The 27,006-nt window shown below is 59.4% G+C and overlaps 2 protein-coding genes across 2 annotated transcripts in view; one reads left to right on the top strand and one right to left on the bottom strand.

The window, feature by feature from the left end:
- LAMC3 (laminin subunit gamma 3) overlaps window positions 1-13,004 on the bottom strand; it is a 33,001-nt gene extending 19,997 nt beyond the window's left edge. Inside the window, 4 exon segments of the mRNA XM_050319923.1 lie at window positions 749-1,366; window positions 4,432-4,543; window positions 12,424-12,574; window positions 12,859-13,004. The gene's annotated coding sequence lies outside the window, so the exon portion shown is untranslated.
- Window positions 10,829-27,006, top strand: FIBCD1 (fibrinogen C domain containing 1). Its single transcript, XM_050319924.1, has 7 exons — window positions 10,829-10,956; window positions 15,898-16,374; window positions 17,300-17,459; window positions 18,184-18,320; window positions 23,396-23,492; window positions 23,847-24,026; window positions 24,294-27,006. Exons 1-7 carry the CDS (start codon window positions 10,885-10,887, stop codon window positions 24,551-24,553), a joined length of 1,383 nt encoding a protein of 460 aa, XP_050175881.1. The 5' UTR covers window positions 10,829-10,884; the 3' UTR covers window positions 24,554-27,006.

The following is a 27,006-nucleotide window of genomic DNA, read 5'->3' as shown; positions in this document are numbered from 1 at the left end:
CTGAGGCAGCAAGCTTCGGGCAGGAGATGCTCTCTTGTGTCATGGGTTTGCTTCCTCCTCCTTGGAGGCGACACACACAGAGGAGATGCTTTCCCTGCCCAGCTCATCCCCTCTTGCACAGGGATCCACATTAGAGAGTGATGAGACCATGTAGTGGGGGCTCAGTCTGTGCCCTAGGGATGTACAGAGGATTCAGGCAAAGCTGATGAGCATCCCAACCTCACCTCCTCCTCCAGCACAGCCCACTCAGCATGGGGGGATGGCCCACAGGGCCAGGGTTTGATGGCAATCGGTGGTGACACCACTGTGCTCAGCAGTGGGAATGCTGCAGCTGGAGTGGGACCTGCACATCCTCAGACTGGTTCAGCTGCACCCCAGGCTGAATGAGCCCCTCATCTTGCCAGGTGCTGGGCACAAGGGTGCCTCTTGCCTGCAGAAGGAGGTTCCCCTTCACATCTAATGTTACTCTATGAGAGAATGGCAGGAGTAGCCCCCACAGAACACACCTTCCTTGCACTGTGATTCCTACCACTTTTGGATGGTGGCTTCTCACAGCAAAACCTTCAAGCACAGATGCATCACCTTGCCATAGGTGAACTTCACCCCTGGAAATGATGAAGAGCTAAAGCTGGATATGGAACCCCCTTGTCTGCTGGGAATATGGATGATCTCGAACAAGAGTGTCCTAAGAGTGATCAGAGCAGGGGTTTGCCCCCAGCCCAACTGGTATAGCAAAGCCCAAACTCACCTGAAGTTCTCTGTACCTGGAGAGACTTCACCCACTGCCCCAGCACTTTGGTCCACGCGTGGCAGAGATGTGGTGACCAAGGCTGTGACAACACACCAACCTTCCCAGGAGCCTGGGAGGGGGGAACCTGGAACCCTGCAAGGGTTAAAAGCCGTGGAGGCGGAGAGGAGAAAATGTTCTTCTGATTTGCTTAATGAACGTTAATTAAGAAGACAGAAGATAGCAGATTCCTTCAGGGTAGAGATGAAAGGCTAATTAAATCTGGAGAGCGAGGAGCGGGGCCGGCTGATCCTTCTCGTGATCAGACCTGACAAGGCAGGCATGGGGCAGGAGCGAGGTGTGCCGGAGCCCACAGCCCCCCATCTCCCAAGGCCCAGCTCCAGGCTGGCAGCACGGCCAGGTTTTGACAGAGTGCACAGGACTGGGTGCCACCACCCACTTACCTGCCCCAATCCACCCCATGGAGCTGGGTGGGACCCGGCTTGGTGCCCTTGACTCCACTTGGATACAGAGTGATACTCTGAGATGGGCACACCCTGGTTTCCAGCAGAACCTTCTCCAGAAGGGAGGGGCTGACCTTGCTGTAGCACTGGTGAAGACAAAATGGCCAGTGCCTTCCTGAGGAAGAGGAGGAGAAGAAAATTTGGTCACTCAGTGGTTTTCCCCAGGTCCCAGCACCCACAGGAGCTCGGCACAGGTTAAACAGGAGCAGGTCAGAAAGGCACTGACCACCACTTTGTGCCGTGGAGGGACAAGGCTCTGGGACAGACACCTTCTCCCCATCCCTGGCTTTCAGCCCACAGGCTGCCTCTCTCCCACAGAGTGGGCAGCTCCTGCCACAGGTGATTTGCCAAAAAGGGCTTTTCTGCCCATAGCTGAGACCTGGGAGGCTGTGGCACGCTAACAGGATTCTGCTGGCAGCTGCTGCCTCCGCACCCGCACTCCCCTCCAGCTTTCAGCACAAGCTTATTTTTAAAAGCAGAGTGGCTCAGCATCCCAAATCACAACCCAAAACTGCAGCAGCCCTACCTGGCCTGCCCCTAGACTGTGACCAGTTCCCTCTCCCATCCCATCCTTTACCCTGGGACTGGAATGGGGGCTGGAGGCAGGTTCAGCTGCACGACGCCAGGAGCATTTCAAAGGGCACAGCCACAACGCTCTGCCACTCTTCCAGCACACAGAGCTCTGCAGGGAGGGACATCTGGGGTGATGGGGTGCTCCTTGTCAAAAGTAGCAGCCCCTTGGGCAGAGGGGAGGACAGGGCAGCTGCCAGCCCACCCCCCAACTCAGCTCACCGTGGGGCAAAAGACCCCATTGAGGGGGAACGGCACGTGCAGTGTAAATAACGGCTGGAGCTTCTCTCGTGTGCACCGGCTTATTTTGTAAACCTGAACTTTGCAAAATGTCACAAAATGGAGAAATGAGAGGCCTGGGATGAGTAAATCTCTATTAGAAATTCCCTGGGATGGCAGCAGTCATGTTCTCGCTCGATGATGGCACATTACAGCCCAGCCCGGCTCGGGGAGCGGGGTCATGTGTGGCGCTGATTGCAGAAAGTATTTAATTAACACTGCTGTAAATACAGCGCTAGTGATGCCAACCAGACCGCGGCGGGGCAGGATGCTGCTGAGCTGCAGGAAGTTTTGCCAAGGCAGACAGGAGAAGATGAGGGAGGGCAGAGAAAATTCGGCAGATTTTGTCCCTGCCTTGCCGCAGCCCTTGGGGGCATCAGGAAGCACGAGGAGGATGGGACAGTGACAGTGCCACCTGAGAGGGTGTCCCCTGAGCAAGAAGGGCTCACCATCAGTGCCCAGACAAGTAGGAAAAACCCATAACTGGGAAACAAACTCTGTCCCAAAGCAATTGCCAGGATACACATCACCATTCTCTCCCCTGATGCACAAATGGTTTAGAAGTCACCTTTTCAGAGCTAATCATCCCCAGATTCTCTCAATACCTGGCAGACAGTGAAAAGAGTAACATCTCAGCTTCACTCATGCATGACCACAAGCTCATCATCTCACTGATGAGCTGAATGACACCAGATCTGACCCAGCCCAAGGACACAGGGTGACAGATGAGCCATTGCTGTCCCCAGAACACACACTTCACCCATCTCATCAGGCTCAGGAGGTCAGGGACCACAGCAGGAGCAAGGGCTGGGTCAGAGTAGGACCAGCCAGTTCCAGGCACAGCCAAAAAGACCCTTTCCCCGCCTGAGCTCATCAGCAGCTTAATGACACCCGCTAAAAAGCTTCAAAGTCCCTAATCACTCATCATATTACGGCTGCTCACGAGTGAGGCCAACCAGTACAAACCTCCTCAAAGCCTTTCTAATTAATGAGCAGGAGCTTAGGCTCTCCCAGCCCAAAAGCAGCATCTCAGATAAAACCAGCAGCCTCCTGCCAGCCCCGACCCCTTGATAAACCCCTTTAATGGGCTTGTGAGCATCACCTGAGGACACCCCATTGGCTAAGGAGACACATCTGTCTGTCTGTCCTCTCCTGCCTCCCTGCTGTGGGTAGGGAGATGTCCATCTGCCCATCCATCCATTGTTCCATCCATCCATCCATCCCTCCATCTGTCCCCAGTGTGGCAGGGGCCATGGGATGTGCCTGCCATGGCTGCCCCTAACCCTGTGCCAGGTCCCCTGACATGTCCCCTGCCTGTCCCCATCCACGAGGTGCACAGAGCATCCCCTTCACCAGGAGGGCGGGTGACAGCTGAGCAGCAGCAGATGCCACCAGATGGTCACCACAACCAGAGACCCGGATAAACCGATAACTGGGAGGGTGCTGGAGCCCCTCATTTCCGAAGTGACTCCCTGTACCAGTCCCGACTGGAGCGAGCTCAGGATGGTGGCACTGAGCTCCTGCTCACAAAGTCCCTGGGACCTTTGCAGCTCTGGGACACCTGCATCAGCTCTGCCACAAAGGTTTGTGGCTGCTGTCACCCCCCCACCCCAAGGCTCTCCCCTGAGAGGGGATGAGCACTTGCAACTCATCACAGTGATGGTTTCTCAAAGGGCTTTGGAACAGCAAGCTCAGGAAGTGCTGGTGATGGGCTCTCAGGTGGCCTTGGAAAAACAGGCTTGGAAAATGCTTAAGCACTTTTTGAGCCTGCTTTTCCAAAGCCCCCCGAAAGCCCATCGCTGTGACGAGCTGCGAGTGCTCAGCCCCTCTGCCTCCCCCTTCCCTCTCGCTCCCATCAGTCAGAGATGCTCCAGTATACTCTGTGACAGATAAGAAGTTGCTGTGGTACCTTTGACTTTAAAGCAGGAGAAATAACTCCTCTATAACGTGAGCTACCGTGTCTTTATATTCCCAAGCGTGTCTCCCGGGATCGGGGCTGGGGCTGTGATTTAATATTCTCATGGAAACCAGTGCCCTCATCCAATTACCACGGGGATTTCGGTGCAGTCAGCAGCTGAGCCGCCGGTAGCCCCCGGCACGGGAGTGAGCCCTGCAGGGGACCAGACCCACCACGATCTGGCTGGAGTCACCCCAAAACTGCTGCGAGGGGGGTCCTGAGTTAACTTGGCACCCCCAGACTGGGGCTGTGCCAAGGACTGGGTTAGACTGGGAAGCTCTGGTGGGAACTGGGAGAGCGAAGGAAAGACGAAGCATCGCTCCAGGCGGCAGCAGAGAGCTCTGTGGGTAACATCCCTGGAGATTTCCACTTACCGCGGGGATGAAATCCCTCTGTTTCAAACTGGAATGCCTGCTGCTCCGCATCCCCCTCCAGCCACGGAGCCTGGATGTTCCCTGGTAATCCTGCATCATTTATTTTCATTGGCTGACAGAAAAAAAGTGCCGTCAGAGAAGCAGTGTTAGCTATGCTGGCTGGCATGGAAAACGTTGCTTTAATTGTATTTTATTTGGCAATAAGGAAACAGAAGCAAGAACAAACCCTCCAGATATCTCCTCTCTCCCCCCATTTAAAAATTTCAATTTGGTGATTTTATGACAATGTTGCTGATAAAGCCCAACAAAGCACATTAAAGTGAGATAAGTGATTTATCCTTTTCAGTGACACATGATCTTTGGACACATTTCCCAGTCTATAAATATTAAGACAGTTTAAAAAAACAACAAACCACAACCAAACTTGTTTGGGGTTTTTTTTCATGTCAACTGTTATTTTTCAAACAGCAAACTCACTATTTTTTCTAACCCTTTTTTCCATCCTTCTGATCTCTAAAGGCAAACCCAGGGAAGTATTGGACATCCAAACCAAAAAGCAGCCTCACTCCCTCCAGCCCTGGCCTGGGCATCACACCGTGTCCTGCTGTGATTTTACACTTTCAAGGCCATTTTCCTTGAAAATTTCCCTTCCATCCTATTCCCAAAGACATGGTGTCATTGATTTACAATTGAACCGGGAGGAAGAGCCTGGCTCGTGCTCTGCCTCTCCTGATGCCACTGGGAGCTGCACCAGCTGGCCATGATTTGGGGGTTCTCTGACCTTTTCCCAGCACCTCCACAAGTCAGGAGGGTATAACCTTCCAAACTACCACGACGTCCATGTATAAACCTGAGGATTTCTCTGTGCCACCTGGAATAAAAAATTCTGAGTCTTGACTTAACCAGCCCAGCTCAGTTCCCCCATCCCGAGCATCCTTCCAGCATCCTGCAGATTTATTTGCTGCATAAAAGCCCTGCTCACACCCAGCGTGGCAGCGACGCCTTCAAAGCACCAGGTGTTCCACATGGTGCGGGGGGGAGCCTGGGAAGGGGTTAATGGGTGGGCAGAGGCAGTGCCGGGGAGTTGCTAGGAGACTTGGGGCTTTAGGATGCTGGATGTGACGCTCAGCCAATGGAGGAGTCCTCTGAGGACTAAATCTGCTAATTTGGGTGTCACTGATTGCCAGGGTTAGGGGTGGATGTGGGTGCTGAGCAGGGCTGACCCTGACCCCCCTCCTCTCAGCCTCACACCGATGCTTTCCCGTCCTGCTCCCGCAGTTTCAATTAAACCGCTGAATTAATCTCTTGCAATAAACTCGGCCGCTATTGCAGTTTGCTTTGGGATTCATCATCACTTTTCCAGCAAATACAGCAATTAAACAGAGAGGTCTTGGTAGCTTGGGAGGGAAAGCTGGGGCTCCCCCGGGCTGATGGCTGGGATCAGGGTGCCTGCCCCCCCTCAGGGATAGCTTTTGTCAGCCCAAAGCCCTTTCGGGGGCTGCTGCTAACGATGGAGCTGGGAGAGGCACTGCTGCCCCCCCTCACCTGCATATGCTCCTCCAGATGGCCCAGGCTGCTGCTCTCCATGTGGGAAAAGGTTTTAAATTAAAATCTTCCCTGTGGTTTTTGGCGATTTTTGGCTGGGCTTTTTTTCCCCTCACTTTCCATTGCTCTGATCCAGTTGCCACCATTACGTGTAGATGGAACACCAGCACAGTGGAGTGGAGGGGTGGGGAGGAGGGGAGGCACAGGGTGGTTTTTAGCCAGGGGCCTGCCCTGCAGAGGCAGCCATGCACCCCAAAATGAGCCCCTCTCAGGCCAAGGTCAGCTCCAACTCCCCACAGCCCTCCTTGGATGCCTGGAAGCAGAATTGCTCCTCTCTGGAGAGCCCCCGCTGAGCCCCTCAACCAGCCCCTCTCATCAGCACCAATGTCCCCCTGTGCCACCATCCCCTGCCCTGCCAGAGGGGCAGGAGGGCTCCTTCAGATGCCCAGCACTCTGGATATCCATCCTAGCAGGATCTGACCTGGCTCTGCTCCAAACCAGAGCCTTCTCCTTCCTATCAGCTGCTCATGCTGTCCCCTCCACCAAGCGTACAGCCCCTGGCTTTGCAGGGATGGGATGGGGGAAGTCACAGCCTTCCCTCAAAGCCCCGTGCCTGGCAGAGGACCAAGACCCATGCTGGGGCAGGATCTGGCCCCTCCAGGGACTCTGGGATGCCAACTTTTCTCAGAAACAGCGGATTACAGCACATCAGCTCCGATCAATACTCTGCCACGGCAGAAAGCAAAGGGAAAAGAGGAACAGAAAGAGGTTTCTCATTTGCAGGGGATTTGGGGGTTTTGTTGTGTTTGGAGGGAGGAAAATAAAAGTCTGACAAAGGGCTGGGCAAGAAGGGCCAGAAGGTGAGCACAGCAGCCCCCCACCCCCCTGGGGCACTACTGCAGGGTGGGACCCTCTGAAACATGTGGGGTAGGGAAAGCATATGGGCATGGGGTGGATACAGGGTGGGCATGGGGTGCTCCACCTCCACCTGGCACAGGGGGTTTGATTCTTTCCTCCCCAGATCAGGGCATCCACAGCAAAACCCTCCTGGCTTCCACCTCACAAGCAGGGCAAAAGCTGGAGGAGAGGGTTTGGCAGACGGGAGAGAGAAGAAGGGATGCTCAGCCCCTGGTCTGGTCCTGCTGAGACCCTCACAACGAGCGACCAGGCTTGGAGATGCTCTAGACAAAACGGGGGTGTTAAAGGATGTTTCTTGGAAACCCAAATGTCTTGCAGGGGGATGAGATGCCCCAGGAGCTGCTGCCACTGACCCACTGTTGGCTGCAGCCCAACACCTCTGTACGGGTGGTTTGTCTGATTGTTTGAGCCATCGATTCCTCCCCTTGGAAAAAAAAAAAAAAAAAAAAGGGCCCCGGCACAGCGAGCGATGTCCTGCCGAGCTTCTCAGTGATGGACAGAGCGCTCAGCCCTTGGGAGAGATGCTCCTTCCCTGACAGACAAAACGGCCTTTCCCTGCCAGACGGGGGAGCCTGCACAGAGCAGTGACAGGGACAGGAGCTGGGGACACCACGGGCTTCCCCTCTCCCAGCCAGGAACCCCCCAGCACCCAAACTCCCAGCGGGGACAGCACCCACCGGGAACCTGGCAGGTTTTTGTCACTCCGGGTCAGCGGCCTGGTGAAGGACCAGCGAAGGACCATCCGGGCATCGCAGCGCTCTCCCCTCGGCTGCTTTGGGATGAGGCTCACGCGCCTCCTCTGCATTCTGTGCTCTCGCCGGCGCGGGGACGAAGAGCTTTGAAGGAGCTGCCCTTTCATTATTAATATGATGATGATGTCTGACGCCGTGCGTGTGCAGCGACGGCTCTGCCTCCGGGGGCACCCTGCCAAGGAAAGCGCACGCTGCTCCTCGGGGAGGGGTCGGTGTCCCCCCCCATGTCAGCCTTGCCCCCAGCCCCAGCACAGCCCCTCACTGGGCTGGACCCATGGGACATTGGTCCTCGCACCAGCTCTGGCCCTGTGGCATTCTGTGGATGCAGACCAAGTGTGGCTGAACTCAGCAAGGGGGGTAAAGTGTCACTGAGCCCCGTCTTGGGGTGTCCCACTCTCTGGAGTGTCCTCTTCCCTGACCCAAGCCAAGCCCCTGCCCAGCACCACCACTGCAACTCTGCTTGCTGCCTTGGACCACAACATAGAAGACAGAGTCTGAAATTTGTAAAAAAGACTCTGTTTAGTCCATGGATCTGATCCAATGTTGCTTCAGTCGTTTTCTACCCCCAGGCCAAGCCGGGACCCCCGGGCAGTGTAGGCAGAGCTGGCTCTGGGAAGGGAAACACTGCCAGGAGCCGCAACTCCCAGCAGGACCCGCAGCCTCCCGGCATCCTCACATCAAACCTCTCTCCCGTTTTTGCCCTCAGGCCGCAGCTTGAGACATGAATCATCCCCTCTGTCTGTCTATAGATCAGGGCTGGGCTGCTGACAGAACCCCTTCCTCACCCAGCCAAGCCCCTGTCAGGCCCCAGGGGAGCTCATGCCCATCGATGCCCAAGTCCTTGGTGCACCCTGATCACCAATCCCACCTGGCACAGCCCAAGGAGCTGGATCCAGGGCTGTGGGGCCATGGGGCTCATGTGGCCGTGGATGCCCATACCCATGTCCCCAGTGCCGCAGCTACAGCCAGACTCCATGATGGGTAACACGAGGTGACACACTCAGTGTGAGCCAGGGATGAGCCAGGCCAGTGTCCCTGCCATCCCCTGGCCCACCAGAGCACGGGCAGGGCTCACCCATGGCTCGAGAAACACAACCCTCTACTCCAGGCAGGCACTCTCTATCCCGCTCATCACGTTGCTCCCAGACTGGAAACTGGGAAGAGCACTGGGACCTGCTGAGCACCTGCACCCTCACAGGCACCCCTGTGCCAGGGTGCAGCAGGGACACCCCACACAGGGCCAGCCCTGCCAGGAGGCTCCCAAGCATCCCACCCCGCACCACCTCCGCGATTCGGCTGCGGGTTATGTCAAGGTATGTTGGATTGCAAATTAACCGTCAGGCCTCTGCACGGTCCCGGCTCCATCTGCAGAAAATGAGTTGCTGGACTTGGAGAGTGTCCAGTTGTGCAGCTCGGCGTGCCTAACGCCCAGGGCTGACAAGCCACTGAATCACTCCTCCTCGCGCTGCCAGGCCACATGAAGCCAAGATGCATTTCTTTTTAATGATAAGTTTTTATTGTTTGGAGTTCAGCTAAAACAGCCTCCCGGGTGCCCGTGGCCTCCTGCTTCCAGAGTGGCCGAGCAGAGCCAGGGGCTGAGCCGAGCTGGTGTGGGCACATCAAACAGCCCACTGGTGGCACGAGCTGGCCGGTCTCAGCTGTAAAGGGAAGTCCTTGAAAACCGTCCGTGGGGAAGGAGCTGGGCTGCCAGCCATGAGCATCGCCCGGTAAATCCACACACAACATCACCGCAGCCAAAGGCAGGGTTTGCACCTTGCCAGGAAACCACACACACACACACACACACACACACACTCTCACACACTCTGACTGCTTGAGGCTATGCCTGTGATTCCCTCCCTGCTCCAGAGAGCCCTTTTGGAACCAGCTGACCCAGCACGCACTAACTCTTCCCAAAATGGGGTGTGTGTCCTGGAAAGAAGCTGCTTGGACCCCTGCCCCCCAACACACAACCAACCTGACACCTCCATACCTGACCTGCTACCACATGGGAGCTGCTGAAGGGTCCCAGCTTGGGCTGAGCTCCAGGGACAGAGACCCAGGGGGGTTTGAAGCAACCCCCAGCCCCATTGTGCTGCCTGCCCAGGGGACAGCCCCATGTTGCAGGACAAGAGTGTGCGGGGTGGGTGCAGAGCCCCTCCAGGAGGTTTCCCAGGAGCTTCTCAGCACGGAGAGAGAACCCAGCCTCCCTCCAGATGGATTAAGGCAGGGCTGAGCCATTGCTGCTCTCATGATGCTCCTCTGAACCTCTCAGCAACGCTCCTGCCCGCAGGTCAGACAAGTGGCAAATAAAAGATTTACGGGAGGTGCGGCAAAGCTATGGGAAGGAAAACCACATCCACTCGGGAGTGGCGGCACATCAGGCCGGGAGGGACTCCTGGCACGCAGGGCCAGCACCACTGCTTTGGGCTGACAGCGCTGGGGTTTGGGCAAGGGATGCTCCAGTGGGCATCAGTGCGACCCCTTAGGGGGGGAGCTGCTGCCTCCTCCCGCGCCAGCCCGCACCAGCTTCCCACTGTGCCTGGGCTTTGCTCTGAGCCCCCCAGCACTTTGGCTACCCTTGGGCACAAAGGTTATGGGGGGGGGGGGCGTGCCAGTGCCCCCCCCTCTCTGCCCAGCACCCTGCCCATTCCTGCCCACCGGCGGGACTGAGCCCCGTCAGCTTGGGGGTGAAGGGGCGTATCTTTGGAAAGGGGGTGAGCGGGTCCCCAGGGCATCCGCCTTTCCTTTCGCCTCCCGGTCCCCTACAGCACCCCGGCCCCTCTGGCACCAGCCCCCGCCTTACCTGCTGCCGCTCCTCCAGCTGTGCTGCCACATCTGGGCAGCTGTGGAGCCCGGGGCTGGAGGAGGGGGGATCTGGTCCCAGTCCGGAATGACTGGGGCGGCCGTGGGGCTGCGGGCTGTGCTGAGGGGGCCGGGGAGACCCCCCGGGGCATCACTGGGTGGGGGGGCCGGAGCGGGGCCGGGGGAGCCCGGGGAGCAGGGCGGGCGGAGAGGGAAGATCCACCCCCGTGTCCGTGCCCGTGTCCTCCCTCCCTCCTCTTCCTCCCTCCCTCCTCCTCCTCCGCCGCCGCCGCCGCCGCCGCCGCCGCCGCCGCCTCCTCCGCCGCGGCCAGCCGGGCAGTGCGGGCGGGCCGGGGGCTGCGCCGCCGGGGAGGAGGTTTGGGGGGTTCTGGGGGGGTCCGGGCACTTACTTGGGCTGGAAGTTGGCGGCGAGATGGGGAACGAGCGTTGGAAAACCGTGGGAGGAGCCTCGCAACTTGAGGATGGGCAGCAGGAGAAATCGCAGGTACGGGGCGGAGGGCGGAGGGGGGAGGTCAGCCATCCCGGGGGTCCCACCGAACCCCCAGTTCCCCCAGCGAGCTTTTCTCCGAGTGCAGCCCGGCATGGTGAGCTGCCTCCCGGTCTTTCCCGTGCGGAGCCCCCCGGGTCGCACTCCTCCCAGCCCACCCCACCCCCGCCTCAAATTATTGTGTTTATTAACCCGCAGCCAGGGTCCCCCCCCGCCAGCGCCGGGGCTGCCTCCGGCCGGGCAGCGGGCGATGCTCCGGGGCTGCCACACTCCTCTGCTGAACCGCTGCACGCTTTAAACTGCTTAAATAACCCTTTAAAAGGGATTTGGCATCTCAGCTCCCCGCGGCAGCCGGAGTCATCCCTCCCTGTCCGGGGGCTCCCGGCTGCCTGGCCCGCTCTTAACCTCCAGGAGCGCCCCTGGTTTTTTTTGGGGGGGAGGCCGGCGTTGCGGCGGGGTGCGGTGGAGCGGCGGCAGAGCCTGCGGTGACACGCGGGGGATCCGGCACGTGCCGGAGCCTGTTTGCACATCCCGCTGCACGTGTGGCAGCTCCCCCATCCCCGGCGTGGCCCGGCCGCGGAGCACAGCGGAGCAGGCGGGGGATCTGAGCATCCCGCAACGGTTTGGGTTTGGAAGGGACCTCAACGCTCATCTCGTTCCAACCCCCCTGCCGTGGGCAGGGACAGCTTCCACTAGACCAGGTTGCTCAAATCCCCGTCCAGTCTGGCCTTGGACACTTCCAGGGATAGGCACAGGCACGGCCGCACGGCCGGGCACGCTGGGCGCAGGCAGGGTGGGAAGAAGAGGTGCTGAGTATGGGCAAAAGCGTCTAGGAAGAGCTGGAGGAGAGCGAGTCTCCGATTGTGACTGGAGGGAAGGAGCCAAGAGCTGGCAGTGTTGCCCTTCCTCCGCACCCCGGCGCTGGGCGAGGGTGGGGGAAGCAGCCGTGAGACACGCTCGCCCCCAGGTCTGACACTTCCCTGTCCCCTGCCACCCGCAGTGAGGCAGGAGAGGGACTTCTGCCTGGCTTGGCCCTTCTGCACACACCCCTTGCCTGCGCCCTCTTGTCCCCGGTCAGCCCTTTCACGGGAACGGCTTCTGCACCTCAGGGGAGCGGGGCTGCGCACCCCGGGAGATCCCTGACCCCCCAAGAGAGAAACCTCACTCTTCTCTCCCCGGGAAAGCTGCCTTCCTGTGCGCAGCCCCTCCACGCAGGGATCCGAGCAGCGCCATCGGGCTGGAGCTGCCACCCCCCCGGCTTTGTGTCCCCCCCGTGGCCCCGAGAGTGAGCTGGGCAGGACAGATCCAGCCCCACCTCCCGCAAGGCACTGCACGACCCTGCCTGGAGCTGACGGTTCACGGTGGGTTGCAAAGGATGCACAGAGTTTCCCGTGCAGCCGGTGCTGCTATCCCAGCTTCTGTAAGCTCCGGCGAAATCCCAGCCCAGCCCGCCTGCATGCTCACCCACAGAGCCGGCTCCGCTGTGCTCACCAGCCTTCCCGTCTCCTCTCCTCTTCCCGATCCGCAGAGCGTGGCGTGGGAGCGGTCGCAGGCAGGATCTGGGTGATGGAAAGAGCTGGGAACGGGAGCGGGATTCAGTTCATCCTCTCGGTGCCTGCGGGGAGCCAGAGGAGCGCGGCGCTGGGCTCCGGGAGGCAGCTGGGATACAGCCCCGGCGCCAGGCTGGGAACAGCAGGGCTGGACAGGCGGGGAGGGTGGAGAGGGACAGGGCAGTGGAGCAAGCAGGGCAGCGGCTGGGATGCAAAATGAGCTGCTCGAGCAGCTCTGGGGCAAGCAATGAGTTCAGGGAAGAGGGGGGCGGGGGGTGCAGGGGACTGACCCTTGCTGCCCTGGGGTGCCTACAGTGCTGGGTGGGCTCCAGCAGGAAGGTGAGGGTACCTGGGCTAAAGTTTGCACCAGCAGCTGAGCCTGGGCAATGCAAAGCAGCGTCCCCCTGCCTCAGAAGCAGAACAGCGGTCCTGGTTCAGGGGGAGAGCACCCAGGCTGCTGGGTTTGCTGGGATTGCTGCCTGCCATCCCACAGCAGCACTTGGTGGTGAGCCGGCAAGGAGCAGTGGCTTTGGCAGGAGCAAAGGGCACCTCCTCCTCAAAGAGCATCTCCCAGGGCAGAGCTCAGCCTCTCCTGCCACCACTGTGTCCATGCTCTGCAGGCACCAGCCACCTCTGTCTGCTCTGGGGACAAGTCAGCTCGTGTCCTCCCCTCCTTTCAGGCTGAGTGTCTCTCCTCCCCAGCACAGGCCGTGAGGAGGCTGGGGGATGTTTTGGGGGGCACGATGGGGTGCAGGGCAGCCTGCAGGTGGCTCATGCAGTGTGGCTGGGGCACCAGGGACACAGTCCCCACAGGTGACCAAGCACAGAGCCACTGCCTGAGCCAGTGCAGGGCATGAAGAGCCCGGGTCAGCTTTGCACCAGGGACAAAACCATGCCTTGGTTTCTGCCTGGGGCTCTTTCCCAAGCTCCAGTCCCAGCTCTACAGCAGGTTTGCAAGTAAAGCTCCGCTCCTCCTGAGCACCACCCAGTCTTGCAGCTTCTGCTCTCCTCAGGAAGGAGTGATTTGGAGACCTTGGGACCTCCAGCCTGATAGATGTCTCCAGAGGGATATCAGGAACCAGGGCAGGGGGATGTCCTGCAGCTGCATGGAAGTCTTGTCAAGAAGATCCAGGAGCCTGAGGACATGGAACAGACAGCAGGAACCCCTGGGGTCATGAAGGCCGTGGCCATGGTGGTGTAGGAACGTGTGTCAGAGGCATCCACAGGGTCCAGTGCTGAGAGCTGGCCATGCTGCTGTGCTGGGGGAGTTTGGGGGGACCCCCATCCCTGTTTGGAGCGTTGCTGGTGCCACTGACTGAGTTTCCCTCCTCTCCCCACTGCAGGTTGCCAGGTAACACAACCTGCCAGCAAAATGCCGTGGGACTCGTGAAGCTGCTGCCACTCAGGATCTTGTGGTTCCAAGCAGAGGGGATAATTTTGGAAGGGGATTGGTCCCCTATTCCTGGTGCCAGTGGGAGGGCAGTGATTCTATGTCTTAAAGGCTGGAAAGCAGCTGGATACAGCTCCCAGTGTGATGGTAGACCTGAGCAGAGCTGCAGGATTTTGGTGTGTTAAAGCCCGGTTGGGATTTGTGTGGCTGTGGGAAGTGAAGCATCAGCTGTGCACAGCTCTGCTCTGAAAATCTTTACTGCTCAGAGAGGTCCCTCGGCCCATCCATGTGCCCCCTGAGCTGGGGACATCAGTGCAGTGGGGAGCAGCAGCAGCAGGATGGGAGGGCACAAAGTTATGGAGCTGAAGGTGCTGTGATAGCCAGGACAGCCACAGGGGCATGGCCCCTGCTCACCCCGTGGATCCCAAACCACCCAATGCTGGCTTTTGTTCAGCAGCCATCCCTCCTGTCACTTCTGTGCCTTCAGGGTGCTGAGGGGCTGGGTTGAGCCCAGGTCCTGGGTATCTACATAAGGGTCTCGGCAGTGGACATCTCCCACCTCTGTCTGCCACCATCCTGCTACTCCTGGGTGTCCCTTGTGCCCCCAAGCCAGGGCTCTGTGTCTACAAACACTGGAAAACTCCTTGACCCTCTGCTTGCCAAAAGCTCCCCTTATTGCCTTTGACATCTCCTTTTATCGTGCGCTGAGGGGCTGAGCCTGAGGCTCTCTCCTTACAGAGCTCCCTGCAAGTGGCTTCCCCATTCAAGCCAGTGCTGTCTGCATCTCCAGCCTCCCTCCATGGGCTGGGGAAGAAACCTGGAACATCCCCCGGGGCTGGTGGCCGGCTGGCCCCTCCGCAGCTGGGGTCACCTTAATGCAAATGGTTGCGTGAGCGTGAATGAAATGAAGGGTGCTTGAAGGAAGGTGTCACTCCAGATAGATGTGCACAGGAGGGGACAGGGCCTGGGAAATCTTTGCAGATGCAGCAATTTTCCCCTCGTTTCAGAGGAAAGTAGTCTTTGTCTCTCTGAATCTGCAGTTTGCTGCCAGCCCTGCAATTCCTTGTGACAGCCGTGGCCAGGGTCAGGGGAAAATCACAGCCTCTGTCCTGCAGGTGTAATGAGGAGGGGAGGTGGAGGGGGACTGGGAGCTGGCGGGATCGGGTGGCAGCTCACTCCCTCTGCACTGACTGCGTTGGCATTTCATGCTCTGCAGGGAGAAAAGGCTCTTGGTGGGCAGTGGAGCAGCTCCCACAGGCTGAGCCAAGGGGTCTGTACAGCAGCAGAACTGCTGGAGGGGCCTGGGGAGGGTCAGAGATCTTTCCCACAGCACCTTCCCCTCACCAGTAGGCTCTGGGACTGGTCTAAGGGCTTTGAGAGCAGCTCTGCTCCCCTTCAGCAGGCAGGGAGGGTGCAAGGAGGATGGGGACATGTGGCATGCCACATCTGGGAGATGCCCCATGCAGAGCAGGTCCCCACGATGCTCAGGGCAATGTGTCCCCAGCAACAACCCACACCCTCCCCTTGCTGCTGGGCTGTCCTCCCTGCTTTCCCTGCAGTTGGCCTCCAGGGGACACAGGGGGTGTTTTCCCTTTTTCTCCCCATATTTGTGCCCAGGGCAGCAGGGACCCCCACATGCTGCTCTCCCAGGGAGCCAGGACTGCTCCAGCCGAGGATCACCACCGTAAATAAAACATGCCAGCGGGAGCTGGTGGCTGCCGTGCCTTCGCTCTCGTTATTATTTCATACCCTGCTCCCAGGCGGGTTTGGCTGCTTTGCTCACTGAGTGTTCACCCGTGGCCTCCACATCCCTGCCAGAGCCTCAGGGCTCCCTGGGGTCTCCCACCTCCCCTCTTCTGTCACCAGCCCCATGGCCAACCTTGTTGCTCTCTCACACCCCCCAAAGCCTGTGAGGGTTTGAGCCTACCTGTTGGAGGAAAGGGAGCGGGTTGGGTCTGTCCCGACGGGCGCCGACGGTGTCTGTCTCTCTGCCGACAGAGGATGAGCTGTGGGTACATCCTGTGCACCGTCCTGCTGTCAGTGGCCGTCCTCCTGGCGGTGACAGTCACGGGGGCCATCCTCTTCATGAACCACTACCACACGCCCGTCACCGAGTCGCCCCCGGTCATCAGCACCAACCCCGAGGAGGCCAACGCGCTGGTGACCATCGAGAAAGCCGACAGCTCCCGCATCAACATCTTCATCGACCCCAACTGCCCCAGCGCCGCCGGCACCCTGGGCCGCATGGAGGGGATGCAGATCTCCCTGCTGCGCGCCGTCACCGACCACGACGCCGAGGCCAAGGCCACCAAGAGCCAGCAGAAGGCCCTGCTGGTCACGGTGGCGGACGAGGTGGCCAAGCTGCTGACGCACGCCGTGCAGCTGCGCGCCGACTGCGACGGCCTCAAGAAGGGGCACAGCGCCATGGGGCAGGAGCTCAGCGCCCTGCAAGGAGAGCAGGGCAGGCTCATCCAGGTGAGCTTCGGGGCTCCTCGGGGGTAGAACACCCTGTCCCACTGTCCCCGAGGGCATTGCTGGTTGCAGCGCCCCTGCCCGTGGTGTCTGGGGGAGACCTCCAGCAGAAGGAGCTGAGGTTGAAGGTGGGTTCTTGGGAACTGCAAGTTGGGAAGTGTCTCTTTGCCAAACCACCCCAGTGCCAGTGAGCTGGGCATGCAGCCTCCCACACTGTGGTTCTCCTGGCTCCGGGTCTAGTTTGGAGGCTCCAGTCAGAGCTGAGCACAGCATAGGACCTTCCCACGGGCAGTTCAGGCAGCAGTCACCCTCCCCTTATTTACAATCCCCCAAATTGCCAAGCTGATGAACTGTATTGCAATGCTTACCTGGGTCTGCTGGGGGTCTGCCAGGTGTTGTAGCAAGGTCCAGGACAGGGCTGAGTACTCCTCTCCATGCCCGACCCTCCTGCTGCTCAACTCCCTCCATCAGGAGCTGTTTGTTTCTCGCTGCTTCACTTCACTCCCCATCCTGCTGCTCTGCCACAGCCACCCCGTGTCACTCTCCCAGCCCGGGTCACCTCGGGGGACGATGAAGAGCTGGTGGCTGCCTCAGGACACAGCTATTCCTGCCGCCTCCGTGATCCTGTCCTTTGCCCAGAGATGCTCTTTATCCTGAGGGGTGGCAGCACTGACATACCCAGGTCCAGGGATTTCCCGACCCTGGTGGCAACAGGCACTATCTGGACCCTGACCCACAGCCAAAAAGAGATGCTGTGAGGGATCTGCTGTGGCTTTATGTCCCCACCATCCCATGCCCTGGCAGGGAGCACTGCTGAGCCGTGGGAGCGGGCAGAGCATCCTCACAGTGTCAAGGGGCTGGGGCGTGGAAAGGGTTTAACCACATTTAACCACAATCCCGTGTCCCCCCGTGTGTCCCCTGCCCACAGCTGCTCTCGGAGAGCCAGACCAACATGGCTCGGCTGGTGAGCTCCGTCAGCGACGTCCTGGACACGCTGCAGAAGGAGCGGGGCGGTGCCCGGCCCCGCCTCAAGGCTGACCTGCAGAGAGCACCGGCCAGAGGGGCGCGGCCCCGGGGCTGCTCCAACGGTGAGACTTCATCCCTGCCAGTCTCCGGGGACAGGGATGCGCCTGGGGTTGCTCTCGGGAGGAGGGGGAAAACCACCCAAGATGGGGCAAACCGCCCTGGAGAGGGGATTTAATACAGGGAGGGGGCTGGTAAGGAGGTGGAGGAGGAGGGACATAGAGAGGTGTGTCCTGGAAGGGGGCGTTTCTCACCGTGTTTCTCGCCAGTTGTCTATAAAACAGCACAAAAACCACTTCACGCCCCTGCAGACTCACCTGCTCCCCAGGCAGATGTATCTGGGGCAAAGGCAGAGCAAGGAGTGACCGTTTGCCTCCATTTGGGTGCAGAGGGTGGCCCTGCCCGGGCTCAGTCACATTTATCGGTGTTTGGTTGAGTTGCAGCTAAGACTGTCCTGGGGCCATGAGCAATGCCCACACTCTGCCCACAGCCCTCTCTGGGCATCGGCTCCCCCATCCCCAGCTGGGTCCCAGCGTGCCCTTGCCATCACACAGGGGACATGGGGTCAGTCCCTACCAGCTGCTGGGGGCTCCCCGTGGTGGCAGCGTCCCCCTGGGCACCGCCCGCCATGGGCATTGGAGGAGAAAGGAAGGAAAGAGCAGACAGCACCAAGCAGCCGACTAGAGCTGGAAGCAAGGTTGGGAGCCTGGAAGAAATGGCAAGACACTAAATTAGATCATTAATTAACCAGCTTTCCTCGTCCCACCCCATCCCAATGCCACGCTGCAGGCTCCCGGCCCCGAGACTGCTTTGACATCTATGTGAGTGGACAGCAAGAGGATGGGATTTACTCCATCTTCCCCACGCACTATCCCTCCGGCTTCCAGGTCTACTGTGACATGACGACGGACGGGGGCGGCTGGACGGTGAGCGGCCACCAGGCTGGGGGACACCAGGGGATGGCACTGCTGGCCATGGCCTGGCCCTGGGCTGGGGTACCGGGGGTGGGAGATGTCAGTTTTGACACTTCAGTGTGTCATTGGGATCTGGCACAAATGCTGATGGGGTCTGGCTGTGCACAGGTGCCCAGTCAATGCCCACGCCGGCAGCAGACTGAGCTTCCCAGTGGTGCCAGCCAGACCCCTGAGCTGGAGCCCAGCAGCCCTGCCCTGGATTGGGCTGGGGAGTTTGGCTGGAGCTGGAGGGTGGTTTCAGGCAGAGAGTTGGATGCCAAGGCATCCGAGGAGTTTGTCCTTCTCAGTGGCCCTGGGGCACAGCTGGGGCACAGCATGGCTGCAGTTGTGCCACGGGACACGTGTCTGTGCTTTGCTGGCCACAGTGAGCTGGTGCTGGGGCTCAGGACGGACCCAAAACCCAGCACTCTTGGCCTCATCTGAGGCCGGGGTGCCTGGGGCGCCTGGGATGCTGTGCTGATTCACTCTCTCCCTGGCTGCCCTGTCTGATTCACTTTGCCACGGCGGCTGCGACGGCCCCGTAATCACAGTAATGGGGGCAGGGAGCAGGGGGAATGGGGGACACGCCACTGGCAGCCCCAAACTTGGAGCCCCCCCACTGCCCCAGGGACCACTTGGGTGTGAGCAGCCTCCCCTACCCTGGAGGGCATCACTTGGGGTGCCAGCAGGGCAGAGAGGGGGTCCTAGGGAGGCGGTGGGGGCTCACTGGGAGGGGTGGGCAGGCAGCCTCTGCCCTGGGGACACGCTGGGTGAGCCGAGCTAGCCAGCACCCCTCCAGCTGGGTGCTCTAGGAAACAAATCCCCACGATCTGATTCCCCTAAGCAGCTTTGAGCAGTGCCAGGAGGGAGCTTAGCCCCCCTGCCCCCAAGGACTGATGAGCCTTCAACCTCCCAGAGCCCACCCTGTGTGGGAGGAACCTGTGGTCTGTGGGCTGGTGCCAGCAGCTCAGGTGGGGAAACCAAGGCACAGTGCAGCCCTGGAGAGCTCATCTCTTGGGGGCTCATAGAGGGAAAAGGGGAGGACCTCTCTGGTTCCTCAGGGTGTGGAGGGTCCTTGCAAACCCCATGCACAGTCTGCACAGCCTCCACCAGCCCCAGCCATGCCTGAAGAGCAGCCCAAGGTGATTAGCGAGACACTCAGAGGCTTATTTAAAGCTGCTGCAGCCGGGAGGGCTTGGGCTGAGCTGGGAAGGGGGCGAAGTAAATGATTTTAAGCCCAGCAGCACCGTGGGGGTCTGAGAAGGGGGTGACACCACAGCCTGGCAGCACCTCAGCTGTGCCCTGTCTCGATGGGATGAGGAACCAAACCAGGTTCTGAATCCCAGTGTTCCAGAGACAGACACATCCAGAGCAGGGTCAAGGGCACACAGCCCAGGCTCCTGTTTCTTGTGGCTGCTCTGCAGCAGCAGGTCCCAAACATACCTCCAGTCCCTTGGGTACAGGGGTTGTCTCAGCCACGTCCCACAGGGCTGGGGATGAAGAGGGTCCTTGTGCCACTGGCTTATCCAGGCTCCAGGTAAGCCACGGCACGGCAGGGTGTCGTGGTGCAGAGCCTGGGAAATTTCCCTCCCCTCCTCCTCCTCTCTGGAGCGATTACTCCTGACATTTGGGCTTATTTGCATGTGGGTGGGTGGGTGGAAGTGATGGCAGCAGCCGAATCAATTTTGACTCGGGAGCTTGGGAGCTGCTGAGCTAAGCTTTAGCCTGCATGGACAGCTTAGAGACCACAGGGCAGAGGAAAGAGCTCACTGGGTGCTGCTCAGCACTTCCCTGTCCCCACGGTGTGATCTGCGGTGCCACCCTGTCCCCTCACCAGAGGCAGGTCCCTCGTCACTCCCCAGTCCTGTCCCTCGGGGAAGGCTGAGCAAGGCACAGCTATTTTACCCCCCCTTCTCGGTCCTGCCTGCCAGCAGTGGGGCCACATTTGCAGCTGCTGGGGATATGGATCCAGGTCAGTGCCCTGTGCTGATGGGAACATCCACATCCCGCGCTCAGCACCGACTGTAATTGCAGTGGCTGCCCCGGGCTGACCCCTCCTCGTGGCAGCGCCGGGGTCCAGCTCTGTGATTGCCCAGCCTGACCCCGACTCCCTCCTTGACACTCACCTCCAGCACTTTATTAAAGTAATAACGGGATGACGGATGGCAGAGAAGTCTCAGAGTCTCAGGAGGCTTCAAAAAGTTGCCTTTTCACGTGCTGTTTGTCTTTGGAGTGTCTTTGCAAATGCCACACACGCTCCTCACGGCGCCCCTGAGCCTCCATCCAGCATCTCGGCCCTGTAAGCGATGGGGCCACGGTGGCTCTGTGTGCCTCAGCATCATTTTCCATGTACAGCACCCATTGGGAAGCGGTGGGAAAGCTGAAGGATGTGGAAGAAAAGGCTGTGCCAGCAGGATTAGGGCTGTGGTAACATTAAGTGACAGCTTCCAGCTCCATGGGCACCTGCCGTGCCGGGCACGGCTTCACCAGCTCATCCTTCACCAGAGGGGTCCCAGAGCAGGCTGGGGGATGAGCAGACACTGATGCATTGACACATGGGCTGGGTAAGCCAAAGGCAGCGGGAGAGAGGAGCCTGGGGAAAAACCTGTTGTTTCCAGAAGATGTGATTTATGTGCCGCCACAAACAGGGATGAGACGCTCCTGCTGGCGGGGACAGGCAGGAGCAGCCGAGTTCCCAGGATGGGCAGTGCTGCTGGCTGGGGTGATCAGCACTTCCCAGAGACTGGTCCTGCAATGCTCTGGGATTGCCTTGTCCGTGGCTGAGCCTGAAGATGGTCTGCCTGCTGTGACGGGGCTCAGAGGGACACTGTGGGGCCAGGGCTGTGGGGTCTGTGCCACGGCTGCCAAAAACCCGACCAGGAGCCCGAGCACTGCACAGGCAGAGAAGTGATGGCAGAGTCTGTCCCCAGACTGGGGCTGTAGTGGGGTTTCAAGCACAGCAGGGGGTTGGTGGAGCTGAGGGAGAGGGAGCAGAGCCCTTCCTCACAGCCAGTGCCACAGCAGGCACAGGCTGATGCTCCTGTTTTTTCCGCTTTTAACCCATTTTTCTGGTTTGGTGCCTCTGCAGGAGCCTGTCCCTGTCCTGCAAGTGTGACTGGGGGAGGCAGAGAGCGAGGGAGATAAATATTTCAGCCTCGCCTTTAAAGGGAAGGAAATCCTTTTTGCTTAAGAGGGGGGTAATGCATATTTGATGAGGAGGAAAAGAGCAGCGAGGCAGGGCTTGGAGGACGAAGAGCCTGTGGGTCTCTGGTGCCCCCAGCATCCTGGTACACCCAGTGTTCCAGTGCAGGCAGCATCCTGGTGTAGGAGGCAAGGAGGAGTGCACAGTGGATGCACAAATGAAGCACGAAAGGGACTGTGCATAAGAGATGATGAGGTTGGAGCAGGAGACTTGGGAGGACACAGAACCTTGAGCACCCGCCAGCCCTTCCAACCCAGTTTCATTCCCCCTCGAGACTGAGCCTGGTGGGCAGTGGGGCACTGAGGGCTCCTCTGGAGTGATTCCTGGTCTGTGCCAAGGCTCAGCCAACGGAGCCATGTCCCTCATGCTTCCCTGGGCACCACTCAGGCAATTGGCCTATTTAAAACCACGGGTCAAAGCCGATTAAGAGGGAGCACTGGTGCTGCATCCACTGCCTTCCCCACAACGGCAGCGCCGGAGCCGCCGCTGGCTGAGGAAAATCAGCTTCAGGCCCCCGTCCAGCCGTGCTGTCCCCCTTTCGCAGCAAGCCCAAAGAAAGCCCCTTTAAATGGGCTTAACCACAGCTTCTCAAGTGCTCAACGCAGGGATAAAAATTAAGGCTCTAATTCTAGAAGGTAAGTACAGCAGGATCAGAGCAGGGCCATGCCGAGGAGCGTGTCGGAGCCTGCAGCCAGCAGGCGCGGCCCCAAAAACGCCCGTCTGGTGAAGGGCAAACCGGAGTGAAGCTCCTGAGGGATGAAACCCTGCATGTGCAGGAGGGCAGGAGCAGCCCAGGGGAGCAAAAGCATGGTGGCTTCCCAGCCGGCATCAGGGCTCATCAGTGTTCCTGGAATCGGGGTCCAGCCCCAAGGATGGGGTGCTCTGCCTGACCAGGGCATGAGATGGCTTTTCCTAAACCACTGAGTGCTCCCTGCCACAGCCACGGGAGCACAGAGCTTGGTGGGAGTGGGGCAGGCTGTCTCAGCCAACTTTAATGCAATTAATCCAGGACTGGAGGCTTAATTAAGTTCAAATGGTCAGATATGAAGCAGCATTTTCTGGATTGCTGTCAATAAATCAAACCCGAAACTGTGGATAAAAGGGGATGAAACACGCAGGGCACAACACGCTGATGAGCAGATGGGAGAGGAAAAGGGAAAGGCTCCGAGGAGAAAAGACGTGCTGAGCCCTGGGATCTGGAGGCTCTGCAGGGGTCGGGACAGTCAGTGCCCCACAGATAATTTCTCTGGGAGATAAAGTCTCTGGGCGACTAACGAGGCCATCACAGGGATGATGCCTTGGAACAGGGTGGCTGCCCAGGAGAGCGTGGAGATCCAGGAGGGGGAAATCAACTGCTGGGTTTTATGCAGCTCTGAACACATGCTGTTGGCAGGAGGGCTTGGACTGATCTGGGCAGCACGAGCTGCAGGACAGACCTCAGGCCATGCTGTCCATCCATCTGTCTGTCCGTACCTCTGCTCCCATGTGCAACAGCAGACCCAGGCTGGTTGGAGGCGGGTGCAGCATGCTCACCACTCCCAGGGGCACAGGACACCTTCCCACAGGAACATGCCACAGGTTTCCAGGGCGCTGCTCCAGATGGATCCTGTGAAGAGTTTTGTCTGAACTGACTCACCCAGCCCTGGGATCCGGCAGGCGATGATCCAGCATTTCCCTGGGGACCTCTCCCCAGCATCCCTGTATGGTGACTGAGCATCCCTGTGTAATGACTGAGCTGGTGGGGTGCCTGTGTCTAATTAGGGCAGCACGGTGGGGAGCAGGGGGGCTGCCTGGGCTGCACAGGCTCAGAGCAGCCCCACAACTGATGCCCTGTGTGTCTCCCCAGGTGTTCCAGCGGCGGGAAGATGGCTCTGTGAACTTCTTCCGTGGCTGGGAAGCCTACCGGGATGGCTTTGGGAAGCTGACGGGAGAGCACTGGTTAGGTGTGTGGGGCTGGCACTGCTCACTCCTGGGTGGGCTGGCAAAGCCTGGGGTCTCCTGAAGGGGTCCAGGGTTTCCTTTGCAAGGGAGGGCACACCAAGACACCCTTGGCCAGCACCCATGTCCTGGGAGTGCTGGGCTGGGCAGGCAGGGAGGGTGTCAGGTGGCTGCACAGGGCAGGGAGGCAATGGGGCTGTTTGCCCCCGAGCTGAGGGTGTGCCCTCAACCGTGCAGCCAGGAGAGAGGGATGGAGGGTGGGAACCCCTCCCTATCCCACCCCGGGGCCCCTCCCCAGGGACCACAGGCTGCCCCGTCCCCAGCGGGGTCCCTGCACTCACCACCTCCCTCTGCTGCAGGGCTAAAGCGGATCCACATGCTGACAGTCCAGGGCAGCTACGAGCTCCGCATCGACCTGGAGGACTTTGACAACGGCACCGCCTTCGCCCACTACGGCAGCTTCGGGGTGGGGCTCTTCTCTGTGGACCCCGAGGAGGACGGGTACCCCATCACCGTCGCTGACTACTCAGGGACGGCAGGTAAGGCCGTGGCAGGGGGACACACGTGGGCCCATGGGCGAGGAGAGCCCACAGCCACCAAACCCCCTCGCTGGGTTGTTCCAATCTCCTCTGGCAGTGGCACCAGCTGTATCCCTGTGGCTGCAGGGAGCTGGAGGCAGTTAAGGGGCTTTTGCAGGAGGAGACCCATTGTAGGAATCCCACTGTGGTGCCCAGGGGAGTCCCATGGGACAGGGAGCTGGCCCAAGGGCAGGAAGGGCTCACCACAGCTCCTTTCCCCTGGGACAGGTGACTCCCTCCTGAAGCACAACGGGATGAAGTTCACCACCAAGGACCTGGACAACGACCACTCTGAGAACAACTGCGCAGCTTTCTACCACGGTGCCTGGTGGTACCGCAACTGCCACACCTCCAACCTCAACGGGCAGTACCTCAAGGGCCACCACAGCTCCTACGCCGATGGCATCGAGTGGTCCTCCTGGACCGGCTGGCAGTACTCCCTCAAATTCACCGAGATGAAGATCCGGCCCATCCGGGAAGAGAATTAGCTGGATGGCACGAGCCTCCCCGCACTGTGCCCAGCCCCCTGCCCTTCCCCACCACCGTCCAGCCCCGTCCCCACCAGCTGCTGTCCTCCCCATCCTCCCCGAGGGCTGGCCCATCTTTGAGGGGCCTCTGGGGAGCACCTTCCCCCAGTGAGGGTGACTTTTATCTCCTGGGCATCCACGGACATTGCTGGACCTTTGTTTCCCATGGCCATGGCTCCGCTGCAGCCAGAATGGGTGTCCTGGCCGGAGCGTGACCCGTGGCTGGTGCTCATGGCTGTGGCAGAGAGGGCAGTGGGATGCAGGGATTTGGGGAGAGGTGCCCAACGAGGTCCAGCAAGGGAGAGAAGGGGCTGCCTGGAGATAGGGAGGGATGCAGTAGCCCAGGTAGGCTGAGCACCTCTGATCACCTCTGCTCCGGGCACAGACTGCAGGCAGTGGCCTCACCAAGGTGGCAAGTTACTGGGGGCACTTGCCACGGGGAGCCCCAAGACCCAGAGCCCCCCAGACTGGGACAAGGCTGCTCCACAGTTCCAGCTCCCCCCATGGTGCTATTAGTGACGGGGAGGGCTCAGCTGGGTCAGCCTGACCGTGCCAGTGATTCTTTCTCTGGACTACAGAACATTTGCCTCTGCCCCTGGAAGAGCAACACAGCTGGGAAGGGACAACTACCAGCTCGTTAGTCCCTGTTGTTCCTGTCCTGCCTCCTGGAGCCTCCCCGTGGGTCAGGACACCCCAAAGCAAGCTGGTGCAGTACTGCAAGGACGCCCACCCAGAACTGAGCATGGCATGGAGCTATTCTGGCAGCGCTGGAGAAACGGGGAGCACATCAAGTAGGAGGAGGGGGCGAGGAAGGTTCACTTCCCAGCACAGCTCTGCCTGCTTTTCGCAGCTCCTCCCCCCCAGCCAGACTCACTCGGATTCACATGGGCCATCCAGAAGCTGTGACCTTTCCCCCAACCCTTGGCTTTGGGCAGCACAGACACCTCCCCTCTGTGAGCGCCCTCCGCTCACTGCCGGCCTGGGGACCCGCATTCATTTTCACCCCGGCTGAGCCGCGCGCTGGCTCGGCACCTGCAGATATCCAAAGCCTTTCATTCCTCAAATCCCGTTAAGGTTTTGCAAAAAAAGAAGCCCCGAGTGGGGCTTAGCATCTGCAGGGCCCTGATAACTGGGCAGCAGCAGTGCCACGCACCAGCCAACCCAAGCAGGAGCTGCTATGGGGTGCAGGACTGATGTCTCTTGCTGGCTCCCTGGAAGGACTCAAATGGGGGATTTCATCCAAAAAAAAAAAACTAGAATCAAATGTGAGAAGGCTCTGGAGCAGGGAGGGAAGGAGACAGCAGGGACCCTGTCACCCTGTCCATCATTTTCTGCCTGTGCTACAGCAGTGATGGGGAGCAGAGCCCTGGTCCCCAGAAACACTGTTGGACAGATGGATGGACTGAGGAGGGGAGGAAAACTCCCACCGTCCCCATTTCCAGGGGGGCTTAAGGCATGGGGGATCAAAGGCTCAGCTTCCCAGCTGTGCCAGGTTTGTACTGCCCTCTGTGATTCTTCTTTTTTTAAGCCTTCCCACCTCAGATCCTGTGCTGGACAAGCCCATTCACCTGCTGGGTGAGTCCCTGTCTGTCTGTTTTGCCAGGAAAACAGGGACAAACAATGTATTGGGATAGTTTTTCCCTGTTCCAGAGACATTCCTCAGAGCCCTCAGGCGAGGATGAGCTCTGAGTGCAGGCACCAGCTCTGCCTACTCCAACCCTGCCCAGAGCAGCTGCTCAGGCTTTCTGGAAGGATGGAATTTGGGGAGCTCAGCAGTGGCATTTCCCAACTCAAGAGCAGGAGCCCCTGACAGCTTCCCAGGGGCTTCCTGTGCCCCACTGGACCTCTCCAGAGAGGGTCCCGCCTGCACCCCTCTTTACTTTCCGTTCATTTATTTTGTGGAGTAGCTGTAGCTGTGTTTTCTAGCACTTGCCTTTGTGCCAGGAAGGCACGTGGAGCCATGTGCCGGGTGGGAAGGCTCTCCCCTCCCCAGACCCCTCCACTGGTGTTTTGCCACGCCGGGGAGGGGACACTGTACGTCGGTTTGTCGGTAGCACATCCTTGTGTAACTGCCTGTGTCATCCAGGACCCCCCCAGTGACTTTGTTTTGACTTGCACGAGAGGTATTTAATCCATGCCAAGACGCAGGATTTCCCAGGATTATTCCCAAGAGCGCACACATTGCTCCATGGCCCTGGATTAGGTTAAACCCGTCCGTGGTGACACCTCCCCGGAGAGGGGAGGGCAGGGGCGACTGGGGGGTCTGGGATGTGGCCACGTACCTTCCCGGCGCAGCCCTGAGCCAGGTCGTGGTGTGTAGCAGTGCCGTGAAGTCTCTCTAGGTCGTGTGTGAGTGTGTCCAACGCTGTACATGTGGACTTTCTAAACTCCTTAATAAAAGGATCTCATCGTTA

Source organism: Myiozetetes cayanensis, unplaced genomic scaffold (assembly GCF_022539395.1).
Source record: "Myiozetetes cayanensis isolate MyiCay16 unplaced genomic scaffold, myiCay2020 scf23, whole genome shotgun sequence".
In the NCBI taxonomy this organism is placed as follows: domain Eukaryota; kingdom Metazoa; phylum Chordata; class Aves; order Passeriformes; family Tyrannidae; genus Myiozetetes; species Myiozetetes cayanensis.
The sequence above is the reverse complement of the archived record's forward strand: the minus strand, read 5'-3'. Positions and strand labels throughout refer to the sequence as shown.

What these genes read in the sequence shown, in the direction of transcription:
- FIBCD1 (XM_050319924.1), top strand. Translation starts at nt 10,885, where the DNA reads ATGGGGAACGAGCGTTGGAAAACCGTGGGAGGAGCCTCGCAACTTGAG. An exon ending in AGCAGGGCAGGCTCATCCAG is followed by an intron (nt 16,375 to 17,299) that starts GTGAGCTTCGGG and finishes CCCTGCCCACAG; the next exon opens with CTGCTCTCGGAGAGCCAGAC. An exon ending in GACGGGAGAGCACTGGTTAG is followed by an intron (nt 23,493 to 23,846) that starts GTGTGTGGGGCT and finishes CCTCTGCTGCAG; the next exon opens with GGCTAAAGCGGATCCACATG.